We start from the raw sequence: 21,290 nt of genomic DNA on the forward strand, positions 1-21,290 counted from the left end.
CTAAACTAGCTTCAGATTCAAAAGCTTTATTGTTGCAGCAACACTAATATATGAGCTCCATTCCCAGTTGGGTTTATCCCTGGCCAGCCATGGTCCCTGGTACTGGGAACATTGTAGGGAAGGGAAGAAACCCTCTAAACAGAGTTGGAAGGAGGCTATTGGGACTGCTGACGGTTAGGGTCATCCGGATTCCAGGGTTCAGCGAGGTCAGGGTTGAGCACACTTGGGGCTTAAGCTCAAGATTCGGCCATGTCTTAACCTGGGTTCCAAGCTGGGTGGGGTCTGAAAAATCCCTTAGTCTAGAGCTCAAGATTTGTCCTGCCTCAAGTCCTTGGCTTTGAAGTATGGAAGATCAGTGGGTCCCATGTTTGGGTTAGCTATGGATGCTCTGGCTTAAAAATCCAGTTTCAAGGCTGGATGTAGGTGACTGAGTCTCAAATTGAGGAATAAGGAAGACTTTGGTCCCTAGGTAATAGGGGCTGGAGGCTGGTTTGGGACTGGAGTGAGTAGTCATCGGTCTTTTTGGACAGGCCAGAGGGCTCTAGGCTCCTATTTTAATGGCTGGGGAAAAGGCTGGGTCTTGGGTATGGGGTGGGGGTCCTCTAGATCCAGAGTGTAGATGCCAGGGTCCTAGGATCCAGCTTCCTGCTCTTGTCCCAGTGCCTCTAGAAGCAGTCCCATTGGCGTCCGCTTTAGACCAATGCTCTCAATCTTGTTCTCAATCTTGTTTTTAAGGTTTCTCAGGCGCAGTGAAGCATGCAGCAGGATCACTGTAGGTGATACCAAGAGTGGGTCTGGGGCCTTGGCTTGCAGCCCACAATGGGGAATTCACCCAGAAGCAGGCTGAGTGGTGAGTTCTCAAAGCCTGCTATGGGGGATGTGGCCAGAAAGGATATCCCAGTAAATTGGGACTTGGACAGTTTAAGGCCCGTAACACTGGAAGACCCCCAAAAAAAGTAATAAAGAGGGATGCTCCCAAAAGGGAGGGCGCAAAGCCAAGGAAGACATAATGGAGGCATATCCATCCACCAGGATTTCTAGTCCCCTCTTAGCCCAGGAACCAGTGCAGGGCAGGCCTGATGTTCAAGCCTGAGCTGGCCATTTTCCCAGCTATAGCAGGGAGAGTAGACTCACAAAGCACTGGCGCTGTGATGCAGAGCAGGAAGGTGAAAGCGCCGCCCACGGCCCAGAGAATGAGGAGGCTAAGGGCAAGCACTGCAGCCAGGCAGGCAGCAGGATGGCTGCGACGGCAGCGGCGCACAGCGGCACCAGTTTCAGCAGCCCACACCAGCACCCCGAGGATCACCACCACTACCAGCATGCTCAGGAGGGTGTGCAGTGGACGAGTGTACCTGCAGGAACAAGAGCACTCCGCTAGTCTCGCCCAATCCTAGACCCTAAGAGTTTTGTTCCCTGTCTCTGGAATCAGCATCCCAGAATAGTCTCACCAGGCCTGTCTCCAACAAGTCCATCCTCCAGGGATTCCTGTCAACTCTCAATTCCTCCCTACTATAGTCCTATCAGATCTTCGCATCCTGCTAGACGTCCTGGGTGCCCAACATTTCTCTGGCCTTTGACTTTAGACCTGCAGGATTTCTTTCTACTATCTCCCACACTCCTCTACTTGACCTTAACCCTTGCAGATCTCTCAAACAGACCTTTAGTCAATATGTATTTCTCTTCACAGAGGCACTTTCCAGGTGTCATCATTTCTTTCAAAAGGCCCTCCACTGCCCCGTTTTTGTACAGAGACACCCTCCCACAATTGCTTGAACGTACCTATTCTTGGTTTCAATCCCACTCTTGAAACCCTGCCCAAGTCCCTCTTTTATATTGTCTGTCCTTGGCCAGAAGCATCTTCAACACTGAGCCTTCCCTCTGGGCCCCATATGAAGTCCTCTACAAGCTCCCCCTCTGTCTTAAACCCTCCAAGGCTACCTTAATCTGCCCCATCACTGAACCCATCCCCATATTAGGCCTTCCGCCTTCCTTAAATCTGGGTCCACCTCCTAGTCCATAGTCCTCTTCAGTGCCCCCATTTTCTACCCAGGTCTTCCCTCCAGACTCTCCCCACCATCCTGCCTTCTCGACTCTCCTTTTAACAAGGATCTGCCCCTTTCAAGTTTCCCATCCATGCCCCTCAAACCTTCTTATTCCGCCGAATTCACAGTTCCCAGTCTGGCACTTCCTCTACTCTCCTCATCCTCAAAGACCCCCAAGTCCACCCTGTGTCCCACTGGTATCTTCAGCCAATCGCTACCTCCCTCCCTCACCCGGCCAGAGCGAGACTGATGCCGAAGCAGAGAAGGTAATTGGTTTGGTAGTAGAGAAGATTGTTGATGACGCGGTGACACCATCGCTGTGGATCGCTTGGATCAGGAGCCGCCAGACGTGCAGACCCCAAGACAAAGTCGTCTAGGGTGCGCAGCGGTGGCAGCCGCACCTCCGACATCCTGAGGGTTGCTGGACCAGCCAGGAGGGCAGCGAGACTACAACACCCAGTTACCCCTCGCAGCACAGCGAGGCACGCTGGGAAATGGTCTTAAGGAAGCGACGACTAGCAACGTAGCCATACTGCGCAGCCGCAAACACGAACGTGACCAGAAAACACCAATTATATGGTAGCAGAGAGACTGCCGGGAAACCAAGCCTCGCCACGCGGCGAGCCGCTCAAAACTCAAAACACCCCTGGGCGGGGCACCACGCTAGACTGTGTTGACTCAACGCTGAACAGACTAAAAAGAATATGAAGTCAGATCCCAAGCTGGATTCCACTTCCCGTCAGGATCCTAGAAGGTCACGCCGCTCCTGGAAAAATATGCCCCACCTTTCAGGTCAAGTCATAAATGCCTTTTATTATATACATAAGGCCTTTTTATTATATACTTAAAGGCCTTTTATTCATTTACATTACAGAGACTGTATCTCCTGGTTACCATTTTTTTTTTAATCCCCAGGCTGGATTAAAACAAACCCTTTGGGTCCCTGTGAATGTTACCAGACTAGGTGGCCCAGGGAATCTGTCCTTGGCCTTCTGGCACAAAGTCACATAAAAAGTGCTTGGGGGAAGTGAGCTGTTTATTTAGACACAGCTGTGCTTGAAGCCTCATTAATGCTTGCTGGCTGGTTCAACACCCTCAAGACTCAGTTCGGCCATCTGCTACTGCAGGTTTCTAGTACAGCTGCCAGCGCTGTTAAAAGTCATCATCGTCACAGATGTCAAGGTACACGTCAAAGGCCTCTCTGTTGCAGTTTCCATCAGGAGTGAAGACATATTTGTGGAAGGTCCCATCGACGCAGATGGCTAGGGAGGATTGAGGTGTTGTGAGAGGTTAGGAGATGACCCTGCCAAGTACTCCAGTCCTCTCAGGTGTCTGTCCCACTGTGGCTCATGGTCTAACTCCAGGCCCTTGCCCAAGAGCCGTACCCCCTAGTAATTATGAGGTTGAGCCACACATTTCTGTTTCCTCCAGCTTCTGAAAACCCTTAAATTTCTTTGTGTCCAACCTGCAGTCCTTTATCCACTTAGAACCACAAACCAAGGTGCTCCTGTCACTCACCAATCACAGAATTGACATTCTTGGAAGTGTTTCGGCCAAAGGCACAGATGCAGGCTGATTCAGCAGGCACAGTAAAGCTGGCCAGGCTCCACTGAGAGTCCACATACTGCCCAATCATAGGTCCCACTTTGCCCACACGAGCCAGCCTGTAGGCAGCATTTGGTAAGTCCAGGCATGACACATGGACAGGGGGATTGGGACAAGACAGGTTGAGAATACTCACGCAGAGCGGCGGTTAAGGCGGGTGTCTTTAAGAGCAAAGATATGGACAGTGCCCTTGTCACTGGAAGCACAGAGGAAGGAGGAGTCGTGGCTGAAGTTAATGCTGTAAGACAGACCAGTAATGATGTCCAACATGATGTGGGCTGTAAGGTCACCAGCCCACCACACTTATCCTGTGCTCACCAGTACAGGGTGGCAGGGTCAGTGCCTCTTCGAAGCTCCACCAATTTTTCCTTGGACTGGGTGTCAAAAAGACGAATAAGGGTACCCTTCTGGGAGGCTGAGGCCACTACTGTGCCTGGCTGGTTCAGGGACACACAGGCCACATCACTCTGATGTGCATTGATGGTAAATGGAGCTGATGAAGTGCCAGGCTTTGTGCTTGCCAGATCCTGGATTAGGAGGGAACAGTTGAGGGGGTGATATAGAGGAGAGGGACTTCAAGTTCACTAAGGGTTAGTTCACCCACCACTCCACCCTCACCCATTGGATGGCTCACCACAAGTTGAAGACTTCCGCACTTGTGTCCAGGAAACACAAGCAGTTGCTTCTCCAGGCTTGGGCAGAGGTCACACAACCCTAAGTTGTGAGGATGAAGTAGGGATGGGCAGGTGAAGGGGAGGCCAGGGCAAGGCTGAGTTCTCAGAGTGGAGAGAGCTAAATGAGGGAGGGCCAGGCTTTAACCCTCCCTGCTATGTTCCCCATAGCAACCTCACAAAGGGAGGCTTTGCATTAAGCTCTACTCTCCATGGTTTAAACAGGTTCTAAGAAGTTGCCAGGAGATCTTGGAGGCCCAGGGCTCACTGATAAACCTACCTATGTTTTCAATGAGTGCTTGCTGCTGTCATATGGGGCAGGACGGGGGACAGGGATAAGGAACCAATGGTGGGGCTGTAAAGGCTGTATTTCTTATGTAGAACTCTCCCCCAACATCTCTGAGTATGTGCCAGTTCTTTCATCTCCTCCTCTTTGCCTCTTACATAGCCTCACACCCTTAACACCTGCACATCTGGATCCTCTCACCCTTGGGGTTGTCCCGAGTGTCAAACTCAAACAGTTTTCGAGGATTGTCAGGGAAGGAGTACACATAGATGCGGTTCCTCAGCACAATCACAATCCTGTGGACATCACACGTAACACAGGTCATGAGGAGAGGGCAACTGCCAGGGCAAGGGCTAACCTTACTTACTGTGAGAACTTCTTGTCCCGCCCCTCCCACCCGCCTGGGTCTCCATCATGCTCACTTGTCATGGCGCATGCGCACAGCCAGCACTGGCTTGGTGAAGGTGAATTCCAGCACCAGTTTGTCCTTGGAGTCCTTGCCTTCTCGGGCATCGTCCCAGATCAGCACTGCTAGGCAGATGGGTGAGAGGCAGACTGGGTGACACAAGGCCCATCCCTATTCCTCTTGTTTTGCCCGCCTTTCACTACATATTCGATGTGAGCCTCACAGAACATGAACACTTATGGACAAGATCTCTAAGAAAACACATTCTAGAATAGTGATGCTCATTTGGAGATAAGGAAAGCAAGGCTCAAGTGCACTGAATGTGGTCAGGGACCTTACAGCACAAGGCCAAACAGTTCAAGGATCCATGCCTAAGCCCGTAAGTTCCCTTCTGTAACTACTTCTGTCTTCAGGATCCAGTTCATACCCCCGGGGATAATTCTGTGATGAATTCTAGATTTGTGACTCACCCATGACAACTCTTGCCATGTTGTGGTGGGATCAACAAGGAAAAAGCCTTAAAACGAGATGGCACTTGAGACTCAAACCAAAAAGTTGGAGAGACAGTTCCAAGATTTGGATGCTTGTTTTTTTTTTTGTTTGTTTGTTTGTTTTTGTCTTATTTTCAAGACAGGATTTAGTGTGTGTGTTTGTGTGTATCCTTGGCTACCTGGAAATAGCTCTAGAAACCAGGCTGTCATGGAACTCAGATATCTACCTGCCTCAGCCTCCCCAAATGCTGGGATTACAAGTTTGCACCACCATACCTGGCTCTTGAATACCTATCGTGTGATCTTGGATAAGTCAGTTAACTTTGCCTTAGTGTTGTCATCAAAAAAAAAAAAAAAAAAAAAAGAGGATAAGGAAGCCGGGGATATGGCTTCCTGACAGAACATGTGCAAAGCCCTGGACTCCACCCATAGCATAGAAAAGGAAGGGAGGGAGGGAGGGAGGGAGGGAGGGGGGGAGGGAAAAAAAAACAGCTGCCTAATTGTATTTCCTACCACACAGAATTAGCTGGGTATGGTGGGGCACATCTTTAATCCCAGCAGGCAGAGGCAGGAAGACCTCAGTGAATTTTGAGTTCAGCCTGTCTATATAGTGAGTTCCAGAGCAGTCAAGGCTATGTAGAAAGACCCTGTCTCAAAACAAAACAAAACAAAAACTAACAGCAGGGTGTGATACTGCAAGCCTTTAATCCCAGCACCCAGGGCGGCAGAGGCAGGAGGAGCTCTGTAAGTTCGAGGCCAGCCTGGTCTACAAAGCAAGACCAGGACAGCCAAGGCTACATAGAAACCTTGCCTTCAGGGAAAACAAAAACAAAAGAAAATACCATAAAACTAAATGAGCTAATATGTAAAGCCAAGTGTGAAGGCACTAGCCTGTATCCTGGCACTTGGGAGGAAGATCAGTTTGAGGTCGTACTTAGCTACACAAGACCTTGTGTCAAACTGATGTGTGTTTGTATGTAAAGTGCTAGTAAATGCTCCATTGGTAAGAACATGGCATATAAGGAGAATGGAGACAGGCAATAAGTGATTTTGCTGTTTTTTACAGTTCTGGGGATAGAACCCAGGGCCTTCTGCATATGAGGCAACCACTGAGCTACCCTCCCTCTCCAGCCCCAGTCAATCTTTTTTTCTAAAGATTTATTTATTTATTTTATGTATGAGTGCTCTATCTGCATGCACACCTGCATGCCAGAAGAGGGCACCAGATCACATTATAGATGGTTGTGAGCCACCATGTGGTTGCCAGGAATTGAACTCAGGACATCTGGAAGAGCAGGCACTGCTTTTAACTGCTGAGCCATCTCTCCAGCCCAATTTTCCTTTTCTTCCTGGGCACGGTGGGGCACGACTGTAATCTCAGCACTCAAAAAAAAAAAAAACAAAAACAAAAAAAAAAAAACAAAACTAAGAGCAGGGTGTGGTGGTGCATGCCTTTAATCCCAGCACTCAGGGCAGCAGAGACAGGTAGATCTCTTTGAGTTCGAGACCAGCCTGGTCTAGAAAGCAAGTCCAAGACAGAACAGCTAAGGCTACATAGAGAAACCCTGTCTCAAAAACAAAATAAAATAAAATATTTAGGGCTGGAGATAGCTCAGAGTTTAAGAGCACTCACTTACTGCCCTTCCAGAGGTCATGAGTTCAATTCCTGGTAATCACATAGTGGCTCACAGCCATCTATAATGAGATCTGGTGCCCTCTTCTGGCATGGAGGTCTCCATGTAGACATTACATTGTATATATAATAAATAAAACAAACTTTAAAAATGAAATAAATGCAGAAGCTTCTTTAAAATAAATAAAAATTTTGTAAAAAATAAATAAAACAAAGATGAAAGAATAAAGCCAAGTGTGGTGGTACACATCTTTAATCCTACCACACTGAGTTTTGAGACCGACCTCATCTATACAGAACTAAATACACAGTAAAACCCTGCCTCAATAAATAACAGACCAAACTTTTCTTTCTCTCTCTCTCTCTTTCTGTCAGTTTTTTTGAGATAGGGTTTCTCTGTGTAGCCTTGGCTGTCCTAGACTTACTTTGTAGAACAGGCTGTCCCCGAACTCCCAGAGATCCGCCTGTCTCTGCCTCCCTGACTGCTGGGATTATAGGGGTGCGCCACTATGCCCAGGTCCAGACCAAACTTTTCAAGCTGGAAGATCCATGACTTACAAACTGTGCCCCACCGTGGGACTCTGAGGTGCTGACAACATTTGCGAGTGCCTCGGAGTGTATGTGGGAAGTAAGGAATTTGGGAAATCTGGATCAAGTATAGGATGAAAGCACTTACCTGAAATCTCTGAGAACTTGGGGCTGCTACCACCGCCCACCAGGGCCAGCAGGTTGGATCGGTGCAGCATTTCCACCAGGCCCATGCTGCCTACCTGTTCATGGTCTGGACAGGGGTCAGGGTGTTAGTAGAGGTAGATGACAATGCCCACATGAGCCCTTCTGCTTACTGTCCCACCACTACAGCCACTCACCCAGATGCCCCTTCTCCATCAGTGGCTCCACATTATAGATCCGTACGCCTGTCTCCATGGCACAGCAAAAGCAACCTGTAAGGAATTAGTCTGATTCAGAATTCTGGGGCTCATAGCCATGTCTAACCCTTCTTTCCCGAAAAGATATAATCATAAGCTTACTTTGGTCTTGGTTGAAATGTAGGCTGGTCACTCCTCGAAATGGCTGCTGGGTCATGGTCCAAGGCTGTCTCCCTAGGCCCAAAACAGACAGCATGTGGAAGAGTCCTGGAGTGCCCTCTCTTAAGTCCTACAACTTCTGTCCCCCAGAAAATTTCTTCTTCCTCACCACTTCGTCTATTTTGTTTTGAAATAGGATCTTGCTATGTATCCCTGGCTGTCCTGGAACTCCCTATGTAGCACAGGCTGGCCTTGAATTCCCAGAAGTCCTCCATCCTCCACCTCCTGAGTGATGGGATTATAGGCATGTGCCATCAGGCCCGGCCTCCTCCCCATTTTGATACTTTTCTTTGCCAGACTGAAAAAAACAAAAACAAGTGGAGGATACCTCAGAGAATCAGTTCAAACCAAGACCACAGGCAGAATGTGTCGTGGCCTATGACATGGAGTCACAACTGCCATAAATACCAACCATTACTGAACTTGTTGGGAAGTAATGGGGTAGGGATATCCCATGATACTTCCTCATTCCCAACCATTCTTGGCTCTAATGCCTGACATGACCTAAAACCTCTTTCTACAAGCTTTTCATCTTCACACATGCACCTGTCAGTAATGGAGGAACAAGGGCTAAGGTATCTTGCATCTCCCTGAGACTGCTATGAATGGCCCATCAACCACAGAACTCCCCTCCTCATGCTTTTCTAACTCTAACTCATTTATTTGCCTCCAGGAATTCTCATTCATACCCTCCCATGCAACATACTTTCCCCAAACCCTTCTCAAATATTGCTAACTCTGATCACTAAGGCAAGCCTGGGAACTCCCTCCACTTAAATCCTGAAGACACCCCTGGCATTCCCTTCACGTTCTAAAGCCCACACTTGACACATTCCATTCCCTGTACTCTATCCATGACTCCTGAAGTGACCCAATGCCACTCATGAGGCCCCTACCCCTAAAATTTGTCCCGTTTATTGCCACATTATCTTCTGAAGACCCTGCCCTAAGGAAGGCACAGCTACACTCCAAAGACCTTCTCCCAGTATCCACCACCTAAAATCCCTGCCCAGGAACACCCCAAGCTAGCAATTCAGCGGCTCTGTCTTCCTGTCCTAAACATTCCTGTCCTAGAAGCCTCATCACTCCAAGACCTCTGTCCAGACACAACTCTTACTTATCCTCTAAGACCTCAAATCTGCCTTTTCTGGTGTAAAACCTGGATCTTGCTTCTGCAAAAGCCATACTTTGAAAAGCACTTGCTTCCAAGACCCTTTTTTTAGATCTCTGGTCCAAATGCCCACATTAATCAAGAACCCTAACTGAAATGCCTCACCCTCTCCCAAAAGTCAAGTTCTTTTCCATGACAGCATCGACTCAAGCCTCTTGTCCCCAGCCGTCACCTGTCAAGACCTCTAGTAGAAACACCCACCCCATGACCCTGACCAACCCTTGGATCGTGCTCCAGATGCAGGATGCCTTTGCTGACTTGATCTTCACCCCTCACGGACCCCTGCCCTTGCTTTTGGTGCCGCTTGCAGCACGGATTTCTGACCTCCCGGGCTTAGGTACCCCGCTCCGCTGTTTACATCAGGTCTTACTTCCGGAGGAGGGATTCTGTGACCGGAAGTGACTCATCCTGGGCAGAAAATTCGGCCACTGCTCTTCTCGCCCCGTTCGCGGACCTGTGGAGCATCCGGAGCAATAGGAGAGTCCTCCCAGGGAAGTTCCGGAAGGAGAATGAGGGCCAATTAGGACAACGGAGGCACAAGAGACTGCCTAAAGGCAGGGCTATAGGAGAGAACTCTTGAGAGAGAGGAACTAGCCCTAGCCCCTCCCTAAACGAAACAGGCCAAGCATTGAACTCATTAACCCACTGATAGATAGAGGGATGAACCGACCAGATTCTGCAAGGGTAGCTGTTTACCTTTCGACTCTGGAAGCCCCTTACTGGAAGATAAAAGATCTTGAAAGTTGAGATCACCTTGGGCACAGGAAAATGCGGTGGGATTTTCCAGTCTTTTCCCCACTCCAGCTCTGTTTATTTACAAAATGATAAATTCTTTTTTAATGGTAAGATATGTGAGTACTCGGGCGTGTTTGCACACACCTGTAGTCATAGTACTTGGCTAAGAGGCAAGAGGAACAGGAGTTTCAGGTATCGTGGGCTAGATGAGAACCTGTCTTTTAAGAAATGGTACTAATGGAGCATGCTTACTGTAGAAGCAGAAAAGGCCCCAAATTACACACTGTAAACAGAGTTTTGAGGTACATTTGTGAGAAATAATAAACAAGTTGGGCCTCATTGCTGAGACAGGATCAGAGAATTTGTGTCACCCTGGGTTGAAAAAAAAAAGTCAAAATGAAAAGAATGGAGACCTACAGTGATGTTTTGCCGGCATGTATGTCTGTGTGAGGTTGTCAGGTGCCCTGGAACTAAGATTATAGACAGTTCTGAACTGCCATGTGGGTGCTGGGAATTGAACCAGGATTCTCTGGTAGAGTAGTTAGACTAAGTGCTGAGCCAGTTCTCCAGATCAGAGACTTTTTTTTTTCCTCTCTTAAACAAATGCAATGTGTTATTCTTCACTGTTTTTTGTTTTGCTTCTTTTTAGCACAGGCTGGTCCCAAACTCAGGATTTACAGAGTGAATCCAGATTTAATGGATTTACAGGTACGTGAGTGTCCACATACGTACTAACCAGGTCTGACTTGCTTAGTTTCCAAGATCACACAAGATTGGGCAGTTCAGGGTGGCATGACCATAGACTGTCACTGCTTCCCACTTTCTAAGTATATTGTTTTGATGCTGTTTGGTTGGGGGTTTTTGTTGTTCCGGTTTTTTGTTTGTTTGTTTGTTTGTTTTTGTTTTTGAGACTGGTTCTTACTGTGTAGATCTGGCTGGCCTGGAACTCACTTTATAGACCAGGCTGGCCTTGGAATGCAGAGATCTGCTTGCCTCTGCTTCTGGAGTGCTGGAATTAAAAGCGTGTGCCACCACACACAGCTTTGTTTTGTTTTATTTTGTTTGAACTTGAATTTCAAACACTTATCTGATAGCTGGACCTCGGTAGTCAGCCTCAGGAGAAGGAAGTAGCCATATAAGGGAATAGAACTTGATGGCTAGCTTTAGGAATGTAATCTAACATAGCAAGGCAGGGAGAAAAGGGGAGAAGGCCAAGGCCCTAAAGAGCCATGTTCAGTTAACATATAAGGTCACAGTTTACCTCATCCTTTTTAACCTACTCATGAAACTGCATAATCTAAATATAGCATTGTCTAGCCATTCCCTCATTGATGGCCTTAAGACCCTGTGTGGTCAGCTCTATGGGCTTGGAGGTTACACTTCCTTATATTGAAAGTCACTTTGAAATGATCAAGTCTTCTTTTTGTGTTTTTTTTTTTTTTTTTTCTTAAAAGATCTGTATTTATTTTACGTATGAATGTGCTATCTGCATGTATACCTGCAGCTAGAAGCATCAGGTCCCAGTATAAATGGTTGTGGTGGCTGGGAATCGAACTCAGGACTCTAGAAGAACAGACAATGCTCTTAACTGCTAAGCCATCTCTCCAGACCTTTTTATGGTTTTTTCTAAAATTCCTTTGAATTTTAACATTTTTGACAGTTATATTTAGAGACTGAATTTTACTTGCTCAATCCCCTCTCTGTGCTCCCTTCTCTCATGTGCCCCTCCATCTCCTGCTGGAGCCCTTTTCACCAGCAAGTCCCCACTCTTGTGGCCTACCAAATCTAGGATTTCGTTTTCTTTTTCTTTCTTTTTTTTTTTCCCCCTTTGTAGCCTTGGCTCTCCTGGACTCGCTTTGTAGACCAGGCTGCCAATCCGCCTGCCTCTGCTTCCCCGAATGCTGGGATTAAAGGCATGTGCCACCATGCCCAGAAATAGTGTTTCTTTGAACTAGAAATATTTTTAAGCAGTACAGTGGTGGTGTACAACTTTAATCCTAGCACTAGGGAGGCAGAGGCCCGAGGATCTCTCTGAGTTCAAGGCTAGCCTAGTCTACAGATGGAGTTCAAGGACAGCCAGGGCTGTTACAAGAGAAACCCTGCCTGGAGCAGGGGAGGGGGGGAAGGTGCCTTTCAAGTTAGGTTTGGAGTGGCTTTCTCCTTTAAACCCAGCATTTGAGAGATACTTACCAAGCTCCAGGCCACCAGGCCAGCCACAGCTACAAAGTGAAACTCTGTTCCAAAAAAAAAAAAAAAAAAATCTTTTTTTGAGTCTGGTTATAGTAGCTCATCCCTTATTCCAGTACTTGTGAAACAGAGTCTGTGAAGTTCAAAGCCAACCTAAAAGGAAAACAACAACAACAATAAAACAAAATCTCTTTTCTTTCTGTATGTGTGTGGGGGGTTGAGACAGGGTTTCTCTGTAGCTTTGGCTGTCCTAGAGTCCCTTTGTAGACCAGGCTGGCCTCAAACTCACTGCAATTAACCTGCCTCTACCTTCCAGAGTGCTGGGATTAAAGGCATGTGCCACTGTACCCGGATCTTTTGTTTTCTTGAAATAGGGTTTCTTCCTCTATCTACATTTTGCTGAGCTCTCTGAGAATTTTCTAGCTTATATAGACTCTCTAGACAAATAAGCATTGAGTGGTTTATATGATTTACATTTGTCTGATCATCTAATTTGAGCAATCAGTCATGCATGTGATTAGTGTTGGGGGGGTTGTCTTTTATAAAATTGCCTGTGATGGTTGCTATTGTAAGCTTGACAAAATCTGGAATCAAGGGAATCTCAAGGAAGGATTGTATAGATCAGATTGTCTAGATCAGGTTGGCCTGTGGGCATATCTGGGGGATTGTCTTGATTGCATTAATTGAGGACCCATCCTACTCTGGGTGACACAATTGCCTGGGTTTGGAGAGAGAGAGGAAGAGAGAGAGAGGAAGGAAGGAAACAAAGAAACAAAGAACGCCCCCCCCCCCCCAGCACTGGCATTAATACATTGTATCATTAATAGGGAGTATTCTTTCTCTTTCTGCTTTTGACTGTTGCTAAGCCTGCCAGCTGCCTTGACCTCCCTGCTACGTGGAATATAACCTGTAAATGCAAGTTCCCTTTGTTGGGTTTTTTATCTTAGCAACTGAAAGGAAACTAGGACATTGACTGATCACATTCTCTGACCATCTGTCTTTATTTCTTTGTTTGTCTTTGGTTCTTTTGAAAAAGGTAGCCTTGGCTCACCTGGAACTCACTCTGTAGACTGTCTCTGAACTCACGGAGACCTTCCTGCCTCTGCTGGGATTAAAGGTACGCACCACTACTCCCTAGCTTCCTTTGATGATTTTTTTTAAAGATTTGTTGATTATGTATATAGTGTTCAGCCTGCTTGTATGCCTGTAAACTAGAAGAGGGCACCAGATCTCACTGTAGATGGTTGTGAGCCATTGTGTGGTTGCTGGGAATTGATAACCTCTGAGCCATCCATCTCTCCAGCTGTTTTTTTCTTTTCTTTTCTTTTCTTTTCTTTTCTTTTCTTTTCTTTTCTTTTCTTTTCTTTTCTTTTCTTTTCTTTTCTTTTCTTTCTTTCTTTCTTTCTTTCTTTCTTTTTTTCTTTTTTTCTTTTTTTGCGACAGGGTTTTTCTGTGTAAATGTGCCTGTCTTGGAGCTCACTCTGTAGACCAGGCTGGCTTCAAACTCACAGAGATCCACCTGCCTCTAACTCCTGAGTGCTGGGATTAAAGGCGTGAGGAGTTGCTGCCGCCACCACCGCCACCACCACGTATGTTTGTGTATATCAGTCTATTCAACAGTCTTTCTGAGAGTCTCTGTCACACACACATGTATATATACACATGTATATGTGTAAATATGTCTCCATCCAGCCGGTCCATAAATCTTTATATAGCCAGAGGACCTTGAACTCTTGCTCTTCTGCTTCTAACTCTCACGTACTTGGATTACAGGCCTGCGCCACCAAGGCCAGCAAGACCGTATGTCAAAAACAAAGGAAACAGAAGTTAAAGACATGATTCAGTAGTTAAGATGATTTTTCAGAAGATCTGAGTTCATTCAGTTCCCGTTACCCACATCAGGTAGCTCACAACCATCTGACATCTACTTCTATCCTCAACAGGAACCCACACATATGCACATATACACACACAAATAAAAATAAACCTTAGTGGGGTGGCAGTTGTTCACCCTTTTAATCCCAGCACTTGTTGAAGAGGCAGGTGGATCTCTGAGTTCTAGGCCAGCCTGGTCTACAGAGTGAGTTCCAGGACAAGCAAGGCAACACAGAGAAATCTTGTCATGAAAACAACAACAACATAAAAGTCTTAAACACAATTTGGGGTTGAATGATGGCTCAGCACTTAAGGGTACTTGTCGCCCTCTTTCAGAGGACCTGGGTTCTTTTCTAGCACCCATAAGGTGTCTCACAACCATCTGTAACTCCAGGGCAAAGAGATCTGACCCCCTTCTTACCTCTGAATGTACCAGGCATGCATACATGCAGACAAAACATTCGTGTATACACATAAAATAAATCTGAAAAAAATGTTAATAAATAAAAAATTGATTCGATTTAACTTTTTTTAAATTAATTTATTTATTTTTATTTTTTTATGTTCTTGACTAAACTTTTGTCTTTAAAAGCATTTACTATTTTACTATCCTCCCTCTGGAAGGGTTACTCTAGAATTGTTTAGGAGCCATATCATGCTTCCCAAAATACTTTGGCATATCTGGTCTTAGCCAAGGAAACAGCTTCCAAGAGGCCCAGACATTTTTTTTTTTTTTTTTTTTTTGCTTTTAGCCAAAAATAAAGTGTTTACTTTTTGTTTTTTTTTTAATTAAATTTTTATTTTTTATATTAGTTACAGTTTATTTACTTTGTATCCCAGCTGTAGCCCCCTCCCTCATCTCCTCCCTGCCCCTCTCTAAGTCTACTGATAGGGGAGGTTCTCCTCCCCTTCCATCTGACCCTAGCTTATCATGTCTCATCAGGACTGGCTGCAGTGTTCCCCTCTATGGCCTAGTAAGGCTGCTCCTCCCTGGGGGGGGAGGGGGGAAGAGAGGTCAAAGAGCCAGCCATTAAGTTCATGTCAGAGACAGTCCCTGGATTTAACTCTTTTATATGACTGGATATTGAAATTAGTTCCTCTCCTATGCTAACACAAACTCTCTACCACTGTTTATATCACCAGCCCTTTTAAGAAATGATTTCTTGAGCTGGCCAATGGTGGCACGTGCCTGTAATCCCAGCACTTGGGAGGCAGAGGTACACAGATCTCTGTGAGTTCAAGACCAACCTGGTCTATAAAGTGAGTCCATGACAGCCAAGGCTACACAGGAAAACCCTCTCTCAAAAACACCAAAAGAAAAAAAAAGATTTACTTGATGTGCTAGAGAGGGTTGATGAAGGGGTTACTCTTTTCTGAAGAGTAGGGAAAAGGAAGGGAAAAAGAGGGAATGGAGACTGGGAGGAGAGGAGAGAGGGGATTATGATCTGGATGTAAAGTGAATAAATAAATAAATTTTTAAAAAGAATGATTTCTTTGGGGTCAGTGAGATGAGATGGCTCAGCATGTGATGGCACTTGCCACCAAGCCCAACAACCTGAGTTCACTGGTGGGAAGGGAGAACCTACTGTTGAAAGTTGTCCTCTGACCGCCGCATGGCGTGTGATCTTGGATGATCTGATGTTATATAGTCCGTTATATAGTCCAGGCTGGGCTTGAACTCCTAACAGTTCTCCTGCCTGCCTCCACCCCCAGAATGCTAGGATTACAGGTATGAGCCATCATGCCCTGTTTCCTTCTGTTCATTGGGCTTTAAGTTTTCATTTAAGCCTCTGCAGAGTGTTGTATATGGAACTAAGTTTTTGTCTGTCTGTCTGTCTAGTTATTAACTTATTTACTTTACATCCCAATTGCAGCTTTCTATCTATCCTCTCCTCCCAGTCTGTCCCTCTCACTTCACCTCCTCCCCTTCTCAGAAAAGAGGAGGCCTCTCATGGCCTAGTTTTTATTATTTATTTTTTTTATAAAAAGATTTATTTATTTATATGTATGAACACTTTATTTGCATGTATGCCTGACAGAAGTGGGCATCAGGTCACATTATAGATGGTTGTGAGCCATCATATGGTTGCTGGGAATTGAACTCAGGATGTCTGAAAGAGCAGCCGGTGCTCTTAACCACTGAGAAATCTCTCCAGCCACTACTTTTTATTTTTACGACTACCCTTTGAGGTATATTTGTTTTGTGTATGAGTGTTTTGTTTGCAAATATGTCTGCTCACACAGTGCATGGAGTGCTTCAGTTAAAGAGGGTGTGTCAACTCTGGAAGTTCAAGGCCACTTTGTCTACTTAGTGAGTTCCAAGCCAGCCAAGGATATATAATGCAGCCTTGTTTCAAACAAACAACAGCAACAAAAATGTTTTAAGTAATTAAGCTGATGAACAGGCACCCCAGGCTGGTGTAGCCCGATGATTTCATGGCTTACTGTGCAGAATGAAAGAGGTTCCACACTAGGAAGTGTGAAGTGTCATATCTTCTCCTTGAGAGAATGTTTTAAGGCAAAAAACAAAAACAAAACAAAACAAAAACCTGGGCATGATGGCCCATGCCTTTAATTTCAGCACTCTAGAGACAGGGCAGGGTAGCTCCCTGTGAGTTCCAGGTTAGCCTGGTCTACATAATGGGTAATCAGCCATAGATACAGAATAAGACCTTGGCTCATAAATATTTTTAAAGAGTTAAAGACAATCTAAGGGCTTCCTGCACTTCCTGGCTGCTACTCAGTGCTACTTCTTTTAGTGATCATCTATTTAATTATCTATCTATAATTTACATACTTGTTAATATTGAGAAGCTGTGGGGGTGTCTCAAAATCATGACAATAATTCTGCTGCAGCTTCCTAAGTGTTACAATCACAGGTTTGAGCCTCCAACCCCACAAACCTTCTACAGAACATTTTGCCTCTACAGAAACCATAAGGCAGTGGTTCTCAACATGTGGGTCACGACCCTTGGGAAAACTCTTTTTTTTTTTTAATCAGTTACATTTTATTAACTCTGTATCCCAGCCGTGTCCCGATCCCTCATTCCCTCCCAGTCCCTCCCTCCCTCCCTCATCTCCACCGTGCCCCTTTCCAAGTCCACTGATAGGGGGGACCTCCTCCCCATTCATCTGATCCTGTTTTATCAGGTATCTTCAGGACTGGCTGCAAAGCCCTCCTCTGTGGCCTAACAGGACTGCTCCTCCCTTCGGGGGTGGGGAGACCAAAGAGCCAGTCATTGAGTTCCTGTTAGAAATAGTCCCTGTTCCCCTCACTTTGGGAAACCAATTGGTTAGTGAGCTACCACAGGCTACATCTGAGTGGAGGTTCTAGGTTATAGCCATACATGGTCCTTAGTTGAATGTCAGTCTCAGAAAAGACCCTGTGCCCAGATATATTTGGTCCTTGTGGAGCTCCTATCCTTTCCCCATCAGACTAACTCCCCTTCTTTTTTATGATTCCCTGTACTCTGCCAAAGGTTTGGTCATGAGTCTTTGCTTTGAAAACACTGCTAGTTAGAGTCTTTCAGATGCGCTCAGTAGACTCCTGTCATACGTTCAATGCACATCCCATCTGTCTTTCTAAATGAGGATTGATCATCTTACCCCATGTCCGCTCAATTGATTATCTTTTTTAGGTGTATAGATTTCATTATGTTTATCTTATAGGTCTATATAAGTGAGTATATCCCATGTTTGTCTTTCTCCTTCTGGGATATTTCACTCAGAATGATCTTTTCTAGATCCCACCATTTGCCTGCAAATTTCATGATTTCCTCCTTTTTGATTGCTGAGTAGTATTCCATTGTATAAAAATACCACAATTTCTGTACCCATTCCACCGTTGATGGACATCTGGGTTGTTTCCAGGTTCTGGCTATTACAAATAGAGCTGCTATAAACATGGTTGAGCAAGTGTCCTTTTTGTGTACTTGAACAAACTTTGGGTATATACCTAGCAGTGGTATAGCTGGGTCTGGAGGAAGCACTATTCCTATTTGTCTTAGAAAGCGCCAGATAGCTTTCCAGAGTGGTTGTACCAGTTTACATTCCCACCAGCAGTGGAGGAGGGTTCCCATTTCTCCACAACCTCTCCAGCATGTGTTATCGCTTGAGTTTTTCATCTTGGCCATTCTGATGGGTGTAAGGTGATATCTCAGGGTCGTTTTGATTTGAATTTCCCTGATGGCTAATGAGGATGAGCATTTCTTTAAGTGTTTCTCTGCCATTCGATATTCCTCTGTCGAGAATTCTCTGTTTAGCTCTGTTCCCCATTTTTTAATTGGATTACTTGGATTGCTGCTTTTCAGCTTCTTTAGTTCTTTGTATATACTGGATATTAGTCCTCTGTCAGATAAAGGGTTGGGAAAACTCTTATCTCCGAAAATATTTACCTTACAATCCATAACAGTAGAAAAAGTTACAAGGTAGCAACGAAATAATTTTATGCTTGGGGACTACCACACATGAGGAACTGTATTAAAGTTTCCCAGCATTAAGAAGGCTGAGAACCGCTGCATATGTGGAATGCACTAGGACAGCCTAACGTTGCACCTCTCCTAAGCCTTTTGTCCTAAGTATAACCAGTTGGCCCCACCTAGGACCCTAATTAACAGCCTTGGGGCCTCATCCCTTCAGTACCATGTTCTTTATTTATTTATTTATTGTCAATGTGGTACAGCACCTTGGCCTCCCCTCTAGCCAGCAGAGGGCGCGCATCCAGTAGCGCCTGGAGCTATGGAAGTTTAAGCCTGTGCAGAAGGGGACAGTTTAGCCTTGGTTCCCAACTAAGAGAATGCACATGATTTTACATTTTGAAGACCTAGAGATGTTCCTCAAGATAGCAGGAGTGGCTGCTGCTGCTGCTGCTGCATCCCCAGCCAAGGCTGAAGCTAAGCAAGAGTCCAAGGAAATCAGATGAGGATATGTGAGTTGGTCTCTTTAACTAATCATCTCTCAAAGCAATCAATTGAACCAGTTGACTTTGAAAAACTTGGAAATAAAGGCTTACTTATCTTTAAAAAAAAAAAATAGCAGGAGTGGTTGCACACGGTGTCTCCAGCACAGGAAGCAGAGGGATTGTCACAAGTTCCAGGCCGCCCTGTTCCACCCTGTTCCACAGTGAGAAATCTAGCCAACCATGACTACACAGTGAGAACTTGTCTCGGAAGAAAAAAATATCAGGGAGGCTGGGCGTGATGCTACAAGCTACAGTCCCAGCATTTGGGAAGTGGAATCAGAGTTCAAGGCCAGCCTGTTATATAGCAAGGCCAAGGCAAGCTGGACTTCATGAGACTCTATTTCAAAAAAAATGGGTTGTTGGGCTGGAGAAATGACTCATCAGTTAAGAGCATTGGCCCTTCTTCCAGAAGGCTCAAGTTTGAGTCCCAGCACCAAGGAATCTCCCAGCTGCCTGTAACTCCAGTTCCAAGGCACCCAATGACCTCTTCTGGCACAAGTCGTGCAAAGTTGTTCACAGACATACAAGGAAAGCACCCCCACACATTAAAATCTAAAAAAAAAAAAAAAAAACTTTAAAACAGAGTATAGAGACATGACAGTGGGTAAAGTGCTTGGTGGGTAGGCATGAGGACCTGATTTCAGATCCCCAGCATGGCAAAATCTGAGCAGACCGGTGTGCTTCTAATCCCAGCAGTGGGAGGTAGGAGGGGTAATGGGAGGATCCCAGGGACTCAGTGGCCCACTATCTACCATCTAGAGAAAGTGAGGAACTCCCAGTCAATCGAGAAACCCTCAAATAATAAAGAAGAATATGAAGTGGAAAGCCAAGCTTGGTGGCATTGGTCTTTTACTGTAGAAACAGAGGCAGGCAGACCTCTGAGTTTTGAGGCCACCCTGCTTCAAACAAACAAAAAAATATGTACGGTGGCTGGAGAGGTGGTTTAATGGCTAATAGCATTGGCTTCTCTTCTGGAGGACTCAGGTCCTACTCCCACTACTCACAACTGTAATTCCATTCTCCAGCCATCTGATGCCCTCTTCTCACCTCTGAGGGCTCTACATACATGTGGCACATGGACATAAATGCAAGCAAAGCACCCATATATACAATTATACACACACACTGCATATATATGTGCTTTGTGTTTGGCTGCTCTTCCAACATGCCTGGGTTGGATTTCCAGAACTCATAGATCCTGGGTATATCACTGTTGACTACCACCTGGGTGGAAAAACAAGGAGGAGCCCAGTAGATGGAAGTTCTTGTAAGCTAATCAAGAAATTCTAATGGAGCCAGGTGTGCTGGTGTGCCCCTGTAATCCTTGCATTTGGGAGGCAGAGGCAGGCAGATCTCTGTGAGTTCAAAGCCAGCCTGGTTTATGAGTCCAGGACAACCAGGGCTACACAGAGAAATCCTGTCTCAAAAAATCAAATAAATAAGTAAAAATAAATACATGGAGTGGGAAGTCCAACTCCATAGGTTTGGAGTTCAGGGAGGTCAGGGAAAACAGAATACATTATATATTATTAAACACTCATAATCAGCTTGTTGCAGTGGCACACCCCTGCAATCCCAGCACTCTGGGATACAGAGGCAGGTATCTTTCTGTGAGTTCAAGGCCAGCCTAGTCTACAATTCAAGTCCAGGACAGCTAAGGCTACACAAAGAAACCCTGTCTCAAAAACAAGAATGGACAAGGAAAAAAAAAATTCTAATGGACTTTGATTTGGACATATTCTCATTCTGACTTCTCCTGATACTATGCCTCTCCTAACTCTTGCCTTTACTTCTCCCTCACTTTTTTCTCTTTATTTTTTGGACAGGGTTTCTCAGTATAGCTCTGGCTGTCCTGCACTCCATTTGTAGACCAGGCTGGCCTTGAACTCACAGAGATCTGTTTACCTCTGCCTCCCCAAGTGTTGGGATTGCAACATGATAGGCATGCAACAACACACCTGGCTCTCTCCCTCGTATTTATTCCCAGACACCAGTTAAGGATCTTTTCCTAACTACTTCTGACATTTGGGGAATTTTGGATAGGCCCTCTGGATGAGTATGTTATAAGTGTGTAAGACCTGGGGTCTCACAGCTCAGGAGTTTAATCGCACCCTTCCCAGAAACTCCCCCAGACCAAGAC

General features: G+C 45.6%; 2 protein-coding genes and 1 long non-coding RNA gene across 5 annotated transcripts; 1 reads left to right on the forward strand and 2 right to left on the reverse strand.

Annotated features, from left to right (window-relative positions):
* Positions 1-6: 6 nt before the first annotated feature.
* Praf2 (PRA1 domain family member 2) lies at positions 7-2,531 on the reverse strand. The gene is made up of 3 exons (XM_021658483.2): positions 2,274-2,531; positions 1,135-1,352; positions 7-770 (listed from the first exon to the last, which is right to left on the reverse strand). Exons 1-3 carry the CDS (start codon positions 2,450-2,452, stop codon positions 631-633), a joined length of 537 nt encoding a protein of 178 aa, XP_021514158.1. The 5' UTR covers positions 2,453-2,531; the 3' UTR covers positions 7-630.
* A 304-nt stretch (positions 2,532-2,835) lies between these two features.
* Wdr45 (WD repeat domain 45) lies at positions 2,836-9,780 on the reverse strand. 3 transcript variants are annotated; one of them, XM_060374588.1, is made up of 12 exons: positions 9,613-9,780; positions 8,332-8,520; positions 8,166-8,237; positions 8,004-8,078; positions 7,811-7,915; positions 5,027-5,135; positions 4,806-4,900; positions 4,282-4,361; positions 3,966-4,174; positions 3,784-3,885; positions 3,561-3,706; positions 2,836-3,304 (listed from the first exon to the last, which is right to left on the reverse strand). In XM_060374588.1, exons 3-12 carry the CDS (start codon positions 8,218-8,220, stop codon positions 3,195-3,197), a joined length of 1,086 nt encoding a protein of 361 aa, XP_060230571.1. In that variant the 5' UTR covers positions 8,221-8,237; positions 8,332-8,520; positions 9,613-9,780; the 3' UTR covers positions 2,836-3,194. The 3 variants fall into 3 exon arrangements, with proteins under 3 accessions (XP_060230571.1, XP_021514182.1, XP_021514183.1); XM_021658507.2 differs by lacking the exon at positions 8,332-8,520; XM_021658508.2 differs by lacking the exon at positions 8,332-8,520 and having other exon boundaries at positions 5,027-5,132; positions 9,613-9,779.
* A 34-nt stretch (positions 9,781-9,814) lies between these two features.
* LOC132649868 (uncharacterized) lies at positions 9,815-13,620 on the forward strand. Its single transcript, XR_009588374.1, has 3 exons — positions 9,815-10,235; positions 10,778-10,836; positions 13,352-13,620. It is a non-coding gene; the product is annotated as an uncharacterized LOC132649868 (long non-coding RNA).
* Positions 13,621-21,290: the final 7,670 nt, after the last annotated feature.

The sequence above is a fragment of the Meriones unguiculatus genome, chromosome X (genome assembly GCF_030254825.1).
Source record: "Meriones unguiculatus strain TT.TT164.6M chromosome X, Bangor_MerUng_6.1, whole genome shotgun sequence".
Classification (NCBI taxonomy): Eukaryota; Metazoa; Chordata; class Mammalia; order Rodentia; family Muridae; genus Meriones; species Meriones unguiculatus.